General features: G+C 28.1%; 2 protein-coding genes across 7 annotated transcripts in view; one reads left to right on the top strand and one right to left on the bottom strand.

Annotated features, from left to right (window-relative positions):
* Positions 1 to 233: 233 nt before the first annotated feature.
* LOC141534304 (uncharacterized) lies at positions 234 to 4,539 on the top strand. The gene is made up of 5 exons (XM_074253581.1): positions 234 to 992; positions 1,434 to 1,771; positions 1,883 to 2,001; positions 2,074 to 2,251; positions 2,504 to 4,539. The coding sequence occupies exons 1-5, from the start codon at positions 437 to 439 to the stop codon at positions 2,684 to 2,686; spliced, it is 1,374 nt and encodes a 457-aa protein (XP_074109682.1). The 5' UTR covers positions 234 to 436; the 3' UTR covers positions 2,687 to 4,539.
* Prosap (SH3 and multiple ankyrin repeat domains prosap) overlaps positions 2,746 to 12,750 on the bottom strand; it is a 79,234-nt gene continuing 69,229 nt past the window's right edge. For 3 of the 6 annotated variants that reach the window (XM_074253575.1, XM_074253576.1, XM_074253574.1), the window contains 9 exons: positions 11,548 to 11,795; positions 10,504 to 10,680; positions 9,938 to 10,148; positions 9,650 to 9,854; positions 8,793 to 9,099; positions 8,498 to 8,691; positions 8,154 to 8,312; positions 6,807 to 7,104; positions 2,746 to 6,735 (listed from right to left, as the gene is read on the bottom strand). In XM_074253575.1, the coding sequence (XP_074109676.1) occupies positions 5,591 to 6,735; positions 6,807 to 7,104; positions 8,154 to 8,312; positions 8,498 to 8,691; positions 8,793 to 9,099; positions 9,650 to 9,854; positions 9,938 to 10,148; positions 10,504 to 10,680; positions 11,548 to 11,795 (2,944 nt within the window). In that variant the 3' untranslated portion in view covers positions 2,746 to 5,590. The remainder of the gene's footprint in view (positions 6,736 to 6,806; positions 7,105 to 8,153; positions 8,313 to 8,497; positions 8,692 to 8,792; positions 9,100 to 9,649; positions 9,855 to 9,937; positions 10,149 to 10,503; positions 10,681 to 11,547; positions 11,796 to 12,750) is intronic. The other 3 variants (XM_074253579.1, XM_074253580.1, XM_074253578.1) reach the window with 2 other exon arrangements.

Genomic DNA, 12,750 nt, shown 5'->3' on the forward strand with positions numbered 1-12,750 from the left:
AATTCAAATAGCGCGCTCTGCGCGCGCCTTAATTTTGATCAATAAGGAATCAGGTCATTCAAATGTTTAAAACGCTAGGTGGCGCCAAAAGTTGGTTCTTTTCCGATTTAAAATAATAATATTTTTAATTTCACATGTTGAATCTTTCTGAAATGTTTGATTAATATTATTAATTAATTAATTTTAATTATTAAAGATAAATATAAAAGTTAGATAGTCATATTTAATTATATGAAAATTGTAAAATAGCTTTTTTTTTTTATAATTCTGAAGTTAGCAGTCAGCTGTTAATTTAAAAAAATTTTTTTAATAAACGGTGGGCTGGTTGCTACGGCGCTTAATATCAAAACAAACGTCCAGTCCGTTGCTAGGAACATCCATGTGTAATTGTTAGTTCGATACAATTTGACATTAAAAAAACAATATTTTTCTGTGAATGGACCTCAAAAAACATTCACAGAAGCGATCACGCTTAAATAAAACTTCTGAAATAATAGATTCGTCGAGTTGGGATAATAATTATTATTCAGAAAATAATAATTTAAAATCTTCGAAAAGTGCAAGTGAATCTGGGAAATATTCTAAACCGAGATATTTTAATTCTAGCAATCAAAGTGTAAGTAGAAGTCATCAGACTGTGAATGATGACTCTGACAATGAGGAAAATTTTAACAAGATTCCGAACAACGAACAGTATAACAGAAGAGACTCATCTAGTTCAGAAGAAACCGACGAGAATAATTCCGATGATGATAATCACAAAAGGAAAATCAAACAAAGTGGTAAGGTTCTGTCTAAACAAGAAAAAAGACGTAAAAAAACATCACAAAGGCGGTTGCATAATCAACGAGAAGAAAAACGTATTTCGTCGTCTCGGAATGACAATGAAGAGGACGTTGACGAGGATCGGGCTTCTTTAAAACTACATCGCACTGTACAGATGGCAAGAAAAAATTCTAAGCGTTTAAAAACAAAATCGCGTAATGGCAAAGGTATTAATTATTTTATTATTTTATAAATTTTTTGAATGTTGGCTAATAAATTAAAAAAACTATTATATATAAAATAAAAAAATAATAACTGAAGTTGACAGACATAAAAAATTTTTTTAGAATTTTATGGCAATTAAATTATTATTAAAAAAATGTAATTAAAAAATTTCACATGTAAAAATTAATAAAAATTACAAATTAAAATTAATTTAGCAAATAATTGATAATTTTAAGAATTTTTGTAATAAATAGAAAATGCAATTTTTTAAAAATAATTTTTTGGAGCAAATTTATTTGTTAAAAAAAATTAAATTAATGTCACAAATTACAAGTGAAAATTTTTAGAAACATTTTTTTATTGTAATTAATTTTTTAAATTAACAGCTGACGGTTAACTTCAGTATTATAAAAAATACTATATCTTTGTAATTGCTCTGACAGAAGGTGGAAAAAAAGAAGGACGAGGTGATACAAAAGATAATGAAGTACCGATAACAGAAATTTTACGGCAAGCTGAAGAAAATCCGCGAAGACAATATGAAGAGCCGAAGCCTTTAACCCAGTTGAGCACAGATACAATTTATGTGCAAGGTGTAAATCGTTTTAGTGCCGTTAAGATTCCTGAAGAACGTATTACTCGAGGTCGCCGAGGTCCTGATACAGGTGAAACTGCCATGTATCCAATAAAAATTGCAATATTGGCGCAAAAGGCTTGGAAGAATGCTGGATTTATTTATCAAGGTCTCCTTGCTGGAATGGCATTTATTCATTTTATTTTAGTATGTAAAAACTCATATTATAAAACTATTTTTACTGCAATATTGAATTCTCGAAATCAATAGTAATTTACTTTTAATTATCATTATATTTTTTTCGCCTGTAAATTATAGATTCAAACATATTTTAAGCCACTGAAGAAACCCATTGAAGATTATTCAATTATTGCTGAAATATACGCTAATTTATTTTCTTTTTTCATTGTAATGTGCATTATTTCTGCTTTTGATAGGTAAGCTAACTTTTGATTGATATTTTATTAAAAATTGTAAGTATAAAATTAATAAAAAAAATTTTTTTACAGATTTGACTTGGCTCATTTTGATATAGAACATTTTAGAGGATTATATAACAATTATGCTAAAGCTATGACCGTAATACCACTATATATTGCAGTGTTTTGCTTGCATCAAGCCACTTTGTCAGTTAATGATAAATTAATTTTATTAAACTACACTAAAAATGCGACTAGTTATATGAATGTAAGTTTATATTTTTAATTTAAATATACCAAGTAATCTATAATTTAAAAATCAATATCTAATGAATATTATCATATAGAAATTTAATCTAGATTAATTCCGTAATTTTTAAAAAATTATTTAGTGCAATAGAAACGAAAAAAAAAACATCAAAATAGGTCCAAAAATTTTCCTGTCCGTCATTCATAATTAAATGAGCATTATGAGTCGTGCACTTTTGAATTTTCAAAATTTTTTTTATGATTTTAATAGGAAAATACAACAACAGCAACCACTATCAGTGATGAAGAACTTGAAAATTGGAAAGCAATAACATTAACGAAAGATGGAATAGTCGTAGTAGCCTGGCTTTTAGTTTCATTTGGTCCGCCAAGTGATATGCTTCTCACTCACCTTAAGTCACTGGAAAAATATCACAATAGTGATTATTATTAAAATAAATTAATGTAAATTTTTATTAGAAAAGGATAGCAGCAATTGATTAAATAAATAACTCGAGTGAACATGTACGATTATTATTTGATCGTCCGAAAAATGTATGTACTTTGTAATTCGCAGTACAGTAACTTGATACTTTTGTGATACAAAAGATACTAACATTAAATGGATATTTAATGACAATTGTATAATTATTAACTACCGATGAATTACAATTTTTTGTGTGAGATAAAAGTAAAAGACTGTAAAAAATAATAATTATCAACAATAGGACGTAGTGATAGTATAAAACAAGAGAAGGAAAATAAAATAATATTTAACAAAATAATTAGCATTTTTGTTTTAGTTTTTGTTTAAAGTTTCAGTCGATTCGCAATACAATTAGGTCACGCTCATCGGTTATTTACACCGATAACTTTTACACTTTCGCACCATACTAATATATATTTATATATAGAATAACTTCAGGTATATACTTTGTTATTACATATAATTAAATACTTTTATGGGTAGCGATGACGAACAAGAATTTGCCAATAATTCATCACCTCCAAATATCCCGTATCCACTGATCATATTTATTAAAATTATTTATTTATCTTAACAAATAATTAATTTATCTATTTAATTTAATAACAAATTTATTTTCCTTTTTTTTTATTTAATTTAATGGACATTATTTGATTATCAATTGATATTAATTTCAATTGTTCAATCATTTTATATTTGTTAAACATTTTATATATATTAAATTATATCAAATAATAAAAGCAGTACTTATAAATTGTGTTATTTATCAGCCAATCAATATATTTAGAATTATATGTAAATATTTAAAATATGTATTTTGAATATATAAATTACAATGTAATTTAAATAATATAAAATGTCAGCTTCAACGGGCTTTTTTTTTTTATTATTTATTTTTTCACACGGTCATACGCGATGTTTAAATATCAACTTTTTAATAAATTTTATTATATATTACTTTTGGCAGGAATGTTATTATATTTTTTGCAGTTGCATAATTATTAAAATAATTAGAATAATAATAATAATAATAATAATAATAATAATAATAATAGTAACATATGAATATTTGAATGAGCAAAAATTACTTCAATCACATTATATATTATAATTGCGTTTTAATTTTGGTGATGTATGAGACTAAATGTTTTGGTCCAAGCGTGAAAAAACAAAATTATTTTTTATTTGTGTCGAATGTTTTTTTTTTTTTTTTTTTTTTTTTAAATTTTAAATTTGAAAACTCCTTTATGATTTAATACAATGAGTTTCTATGCACAGTGAATTTATTTTTCTTATAAACGAATTTTTTTAATCTTTTGTCGCAAAGGCAATATATAAAGGATTATTAATAAGGACGAATCAGCTTATTACTAGTGGATTAAATGATAGTTAATAATAATTATAATATTAATAATTAATAAAACCTAATTATAATAATGCTTACTTGATATATACAATATTTATTACTGAGTAGCCGAGAGATTTCAGTTAGTTCCGATAGTAATTATTTTATATGTTTATTACATCGGAATATCTTCGAAGACAGTTACAAAAAACATTTTCTATATATACATTTAAAAAAATTGCACTTAAATTGTACGATTAAAAAAAAAAGTTGTATGTTGATTTAAAAATACAAAATTACCAAAAATTTTTTTTTCATCATTCAGTTTCTTTTTCACCATATTTTATAGTAGATTAATGAAGAAAAATTTCTAAAACCTCACGATTTCTCACAGATACTCTATTAGAATTAAAGAATTTACGAGCATGTTCTATTTTACAAGCTGAATATGAGTTTTTTTTTTTTTTTTTTTTTTTTTGTATAAACGTATTACATTATATCAATTACATTTTTGTTTGTGTAGTTAATTTATCAGATGGTAATTTTTTTTTTTCAACTTTTTTTACTCGCCTCGTTATCGCACCACTAATCGTCGATAATAATCATAATAATTAGTGTTATTAAAAACTAGAGAAAACTTCTAATGACTGTGATTAGTTTTTAATTTTTTCCGTTTTTATAATTAGGCTTTTGAGCAGTATCAATCATCGGTAATCAATCAATCTTTTTTTAGTAATCAGTACTTTACGTCAAGTATTTAATTATTTTATTATCATTAATATATATATATATATATATATATATATATATATATATATATATATATATATATATATATATATATATATATATATATATATATTTATGATTGATGATGACACATGTCGTTAAAGTTCGATGAAATAATTTCAATCTAACAATAAAATTTTCTATTACATTTCTGTTGACATGCATATATATATTTATATATTTATATCAAAGCGAAATTTGGTGATTTATGTTATTAATTCGGAATCCGACTACTTGGAATAATAAATGATGTCTGTGAATCCTTAGCTCTAAGATAATTATTTTTTTTTTTTTTATACCGAGCGCATAAGAATTTTTTCTATCGATGCTTGAAAAATTATTAAACATACACTGTTAATCGAATAGAAACATGAATAACAAACTGCACATTAACAATCTAATTTACACATTAGACTTGATCACAATTTAAATAATTCAGTTATTTTATATTTAATATTACCAATTTTTCATTTATTATTTATTATTTTCTGGTCATTTTTTTCGTTTATCTTAGGCCAGAATGTAATCAATTTATTTCTTTAATATTTAAATTAAACAAGAGTTTCATTGATTAATTTATTTATATTTCTATCCGTAGGTTGGATATTGATTATTGCTACTTATTTATTAATTTTTCTTTAATAATTTATCTTCACTCATCAATAATCGATAATCGATAATCGATAATCAATAATCAATAATATAAATATAATATAGTATAATATAATTAAATAAATTTATTGACTATGTAAGCGTCCAGAGGGTGGTTTAACTTGATTGTTCCCGACGACCTTAGGTATTGCTCCGATTATTTTAACACGATTTTGAGTTTGCTGCTGTCGATTATCGGAAAATTGTGGGGGTGGCGCAAAAACAAGTTCATTATTATCTGGTTGTCCAGCAGATGGACCGGCATTGAATTCCGGAGGTGGTGGTACAAATAAATCATTATTTTGTTCTTCAGCATCGGCCTCTATCGGTGGCGGTAATTGTGCAAGACTAACAGCGTGTCTTGTAAGCATACCACTACTGTAATTCATTCTCTTGTGATTATTATCTTTCTCAGCGTTAACAATAGATTGATTGTTACTGTCATTTCTAGTCGTATCATCGAATCCAGTGGGTGGTCCTACGGGAACATCTTGATCAGAACTAACACCACTAGAACTGTTATCACCATCTTCAACCAACTGTTGTGTTTGTTGGCTCAATAAAAATTCATTTGGATGACTTTTGGATGACTTTAATTGTGTTCTGACTTTTTGTATTTCCTCAACGCTAAATGAGTGTGGCAATGAACTACTTCCAGATGAACTGCTACCAGAGGCATTTGAATTACCGGAAGTTTCACGCGTCGATTCGAATTTTTCACGTGCCGCTGCCTTTTCAAGCTCTTTAGCTATTTCAGATTCACCAACTTCAAATTCTTCTTCCTCATCATCTTCATTTTCCGACTCTGACAAACTGTAATCCGGCTCGGGAATCGGCGGACCAGACACAACACCCGACAAATTAGACGCCGACGCGCTGGTACTAATTGTTTTCTTCTTAGCCTCACGTGTACTAGCTATACTATGACTGCGATTTGTTTTTAGCGGCTGAGCGTACTGATTACAACCACTGGCATTCAATGCGCCATTATTGTTTGAATTAATTACACCGTTTGCTATCTGCTGTCCATTTTGAGAATTGAATCCTCCGTTATTTGACGTGCGCAAGCTATGTGACTTTCTTAAATGCGTTCTTGATGGATTCCCTGGTAAACTATGTGATCGATAGCCAACAGTCTTGGTATCTTCTGGAGATGCATAAAGTTTTGCATTGTTCGCTGGTCGGAAGCTTGACATTATTCCATAATTACTCTCAGAAGCCGCTGCCAACTCTGTAATATTTATTATATTAATATTTTTTTAATTTCATATCAATTAATAATTATTAATATAATTTTATTACCTTTAACTTGCTGAATATGAGCCATATTGTCATAAACAGAGGCCGGAGTCACAACGTCCGGTACATTGGCACCGACATTTACTTTGATCACTTGCCCAACTGGCGGCGGTGGAGGTGGATGATTGGGTGGTGGTAAACCATTTCTACTCAGTGCGTTAACGTCCTCTTGACTACGATGACCTTTTGGCGCCAAAGCTGACGATTGTCCTTGAATGTTCAGGTCAGGCGTACTGTGGAAGTCTCGATGCAAATCTGAACCACCGCCCAGACCACCGAAGAAACGTACCCGTGAATTTGACTGTAAATTAATCACTTCATTAATATTTAATAATAACATTAACATAATTACATTAATATTAGATAATTTAACTTATTAATAATGCGTGCTAGTAGAATGATACTGCATTATTTTTTTTAATTCATAAAAATAAGCGTTTGTGTTTAGATTAAAATAACGAATAAATTATTTATTTTTGTTAGTAATTATTAATTAATTGTTGCGAATGAGAAAAATTGTTATTAGATATCAAGAATTAATTTATACATAAGTTAACAGATTAGAATGAATAGTTTTTTATTTTTTTGGTAATAAGCGTGAAAAATAAGCAAGTGGTTATTATTTATAGGAAACGTTGAATACGTTTCTTCGGATGTTCAGTTACTAATCACCTGAATTAATTCATGCTAACATGTTTTTGGGTGTAAATAATATTTAGAATTAATGATCAGTAATACAAGTAGTCCTTATTATCCTCTTGATTGTTTATCAGTTGTAATTTGTTGAATAGTCTTGATATTCGCGTACACTATGACAAACATGCATGCATACACCATTACCCATAATTACATGCTCTATTAACATGAATATGATACATCAGTTTTTAATCCTGAAAAATATTTATTTACTGATGCGTAATTAATTTATTAAAATTTTTAAAAAATACTCAAATTTATTAAAGTTAAATTTGGCAAAACCAACACGAATTTATGGCGCCAAAATTTTTTTAATAATATATGTAATGGGTATTAATAACTGTTTTAGCTTTATAATTTTTAAATATCTTATTTTTTTTTTTTTTTTTGTTAATAATGAGTACGAATTTTTAATTATTACAATTATAAATAAAATAAATAACTACTAAATAAATCAAAAAACAAATGTTTAAATTACTACAGACAGTGAATTTTAAAACAGTAATTAGAATTTTATGTCTTGTAATAATTAAACAATTTGAAAAATTAATAAAAAAAAATAAATAAATAAATAAAACACCAACACCAGTTAAAAAAAAAAAAACCAAAGTAGTTGAGTTAATTAAAAAAACAAGAACCATATGAGAATCTTACTTTTCCCTTGCGTTTCATTTCCGCGACGCTCGCATAGACTCTGCCAGTTTTCGCAGGCGACGATGGATGTGACTTGGTAGCAGGTCCAGTCTGAAAGTGAGAACTCATCATGGTCTGACCATATTGGCCACATTCGCTTCCCTGTCGTTGAAACAGTTCCTGTAATCGAAGCAATGCAGATGCTCGAGTCTCGAATAAATCGTGCTATTGCAATTAACATTCGTGAACATTGCGTATAGATAAAAGCGCATATCACGTGTATTCGTGCTTTATATTGATTTTTTTGCTTTGGTATCATATTCATATTCATCATGTAACGAAATAATTAATAAAAATAATAATACCTGAAGCTCTGCGGCGGTTATACGGCTTGAAGTAGGCCGAGACCGAATACTAGCGGTACGTGGTTGAACAGGGGTATTTTGACCAGTGTTAGGGCCAGTCGAAGACTGCTGGGCCAAATGAATAGATTCGGCGCTGCTAGATTTACCTCCTGTTGATCCAATTTCATCTCGGTCGTCCTTTTCTCCGCCACCTTCTATTGTAAATAGAATTATAGAAATATTAGTCTGTCAATTACCACCGAGCTTGATAAAATAAGTGACAAATTATTTTATCAACTAGTAAAATATAAAATACCTAGACCAGCAACCATTGATCGAGCTCGTGCACGACCGACACTCAGTGTAGTTTTGGGATCTCTTCGAGGTGGCATCGGTGCCGGTGATCTTCCCAATGTGCCACTTATGGGCACATTATTGCTACCTTTACGGGGTAATGTCGCGTATTGCCTTTGAGTTGGTTGACTAGTCGGCAGTGTAGCAGTTGATTGTGAGTTTGGAAGATTTACTGGTGATACTACTGTCATTCGTACTAATTCACCGGATCTTCTTATTAGATCTACTACGTGTTCATGAGAAGCAGTCGATACGTCTTCTCCATTGATCTGAAAAAAAAAAAAAAAAAAAAAAAAAAATATATATATATATATATATATATATATATATATATATATATATATATATATATATATATATATATATAAAACCTAGACTCTCGGAATAATAATATAAATATAAATTTTATTGCGAATTCAACTATTTCAGTGATGTTATTTACAATTACAAGTTGTTCATTTATGTAAAACGTGTTTTTGCATCCGTTACAAATACTTTTACGACAGAAAATGATGCTTTTATAGACACGGACAAGTTTTCCGGTCACGGAAATTATTTTATGTAGTGACAGAAAATTTAATTGCATCTACATTTTACTTGTAAAATTTCAATATTTATAATTTCAATTTTCGAAAGTTTCGAATAAATTTAAGGAGCACAGCCAGTGTAAAATTTTCAAAAAATTAATTTTTTTTTTTTAAATAACATATTTTAAAAATAACATATTCAAAATTTCAAATCGATATCTTAAATAATTTTTGAGTTACAGCCATTTAAAAAGTAGCCGCTCGGCAAGTAGAAAAAAATTATTTTTATTACCTGAATAAGAAAGTCTCCTTTTCTAAGTCCAGCCAAATCGGCAACTCCACCCGGACTAACATCATCAAGATATTGGGCTGCAGGAGCCAAACCAACTAAAGTTGAGGGAGTTGTCTTAGCTCCTCGAAGGATAAAACCGAAACCTTTTTTCGACCGATGAAGTATAACTGATCTTGGCTCAGAGGTAGCACTAAACATACATATCCTATAATTAAATTAATAATATATAATTGTAGCGTAAAAAATAAAAGATAGATATATATGATATAATAAATAATTATTTCTTACGGCTTCTTCAACCTCGGAGCAGTCGCGAAATATTTCTGCTGTGCTTCTCTGCGTCCAATAACACGATTACGACCTTCTCTCATATGTTGAGGTCCTAAAGGTATATTGGTGTGCCGAAGCCTGACTTCTTGAACACAATGGGCGGGAAATAGTCCAGTGCCTTGACCTCGGAGTACGCCTTCCAGTAGACCACAATCTGTCGCTCCAGTGACTGGTGTAACAAACAATAATGAACATATATATTATAAATTATATAATCTCTGTTTAATAATAAATTTCATAACATAGCTACTGAGTAATACAGTTATCAATAATTTTATACGTATTAAATTACAAATTCATAATTTATTACTGCATGAAAGTGTATAAAAATGGAATGAATAATAAAATAAATTATGATGAAAATAAAAAATTAAACTGAAGATTAAAAAATAAAAAAAAAACTTGTGCCATGTTCATTATTGAGCAACGACTTTGGCTATTCAAGTTTTCCTTTGGCCAGATACAAGAATCCAAAGTTGTTTCATTTGGAAGTAGCTTTTTGCTTGATGGTAAATCGATTTTACCTTCGAGAATGTCGCCCTGGTTGATAGTCAGGTGTCCGGCGATACCGCTGTTATAATTCTCGACGCAGACCACCGTCGTACCGGGAATAGAGAGCGAGTTCGTTGTGTCGGACTGCGATGTACCAACACCCGAGCTGTCACTAATGATGTCCGATGCTGTGTCCCCGAGACTTTTGTCTATATTAAAATAAAATTAATAAAAAAAAAAAAAAAAAAAAAACAAAATTTAATAATAAATACATATTAATAGATTTATTTGAATTAAATTAAAAAAAAAAAAAAAAAAAATAATAAAAATGACAATCCATTATTCATTTTATTTAGCGAAACTCTAAGCTGCTTTTTGCATTAGAATGGATAAAAATGAGGGCTAGTCCCTGATTTATTAATCTAATAAAATGTAAAACTCGCGAGAACTGATTGGTTGATTTTGCATTAACATTGCATAACTACATGCTTGCACAGCCGCTGTGTTTGTTTCATTTTATGTTTTATTTTATTGTTTTTAATAATTTATTTGTGAGGAATATAGCGTTAAATGAGTAAACAGAATTTATATAAATTTAACATCTAAATTTACTAAGACAATGATGAATGAAAGGTGATGATAAAAAATGAAGGACAAATGATGATAATGAATTAATGAATTATGATGAAGTGAAACATTTAACAGATTAACGTCACATTATTTCATTGAGAGATCAATTATCTATATCTTCCAACAGTAAATATATTATACACATTATGATATTATGAACAATTAATAATAATAATTTATTTATTCAGTAAGCTATTATATTATATCGTTATCATCATGACGATTTACCTGGTGCCTTATTCACTCTCGTTTGGTGGTGATGGTTTTACACACTCGAGAGATAAATTTAAACAAACACCAGAGTAGTATCTTGACAGTAAAAAGCGATTAACGTTTCATCATAAATATTTGTTTGTTTGTTTATTTTTATTTATTTTTTTTTTTCCGTGTAAATTTGTGTTGTTTTGAAGTTTAAAAAAAAAAAAACTGAATAAAGAATTGTGTACCTGTTACAATGCTGGCCGAATCTTCACCGGAAGGTTGATTGCTGCCCTCAGATAGGCTGGAACTTGCTGAACTGAAAGGTGCGAAACTTCGGCTACTTGGTGAGGGTGACGGTGGCATCTCCATCATGCGTCCTTGAATGTCTAGCCGGTGTTGTAACCCAAATCGGTGATGATGATGATGATGATGCTCATGTAGTCTCGTAAGGCCTTCTATTCTTAAGTTTTGATAGTGCTCCGCATTTGGTGATCTTGAAATTTTTTATAGTGCCATCGTGTTTCAATGGTTTTGTTTGTGACAAGCGTAAAATGTTATTGCTCGAAGAAAGAATTTTTGGATTTTTATTTTTTCTTTTTATTATTTAATTTTTTTTTTTTTTTTTTTTTTTTTTGCGAGAAGAAATGTAACAAAATTTTTTTAACCCTCCATCCGTGTAACTTCGATAATACCCATTAGTTGCTTTTATTTATTTTAGATTTTTAAAATTTTTTTTAAGTAAATAATTTAAAAAAATTTCATCTTCTTGATTTGAGTAAAAAAATTCTTAAACTAAGAAATTTTTATTGGTTTAAGTTAATTTTACTTGATTCAAGAATTTTTGGTCTTGAATCAATATAATGAAACTTTTCAAAATTATTTTTTTGGTTTAAGAATTTTTTTCTTGATCCAAGTTAATTTTTTTTTTTTCAAGTTAATTATAATTCTATAAAATTCCAAGTTGACCATATTAAGAAAAACTCTATTTTTCAGTTTTTTATTTAAAAAAAAAAAAAAAATGATATTGAAATCAACAGACATTTTACAATTTTTTTTTACAAATCAATCATAGAAAAAAAAAAATTTTTACATTTGTACCTGTAATTTTTTAAAATTTTAAATTTTTAAGTTTTTATCAAAACTTTTTCATTATAATTTAACTGTTATAAAACTCCAAAAAAATGAAAGATGTCTTTTCATTTTAATTTCATAAAAAAATCATTTTTTAGGTATTGAAATTATTATTTAAATATTAATGTAACATTTTGGCCATAGTGCAACGGATGAAGGGTTGGTCACGGTAAAGTTATTGATTATTTTTAATTTAAATAAATAATAAAAAAAAAAAAAAAAAAAAAAACTTACAGCACTATTAAATCAAAAGAAAAATAATCAATAACAAATAAAAAAATCCATTTAAATTCTTATCTTCTAGCGAAAACAATTTA

This window comes from Cotesia typhae, unplaced genomic scaffold, assembly GCF_013202065.1.
Source record: "Cotesia typhae breed Kobodo isofemale line unplaced genomic scaffold, CoteBio_Ctyphae scaffold_13, whole genome shotgun sequence".
NCBI classification, from domain to species: domain Eukaryota; kingdom Metazoa; phylum Arthropoda; class Insecta; order Hymenoptera; family Braconidae; genus Cotesia; species Cotesia typhae.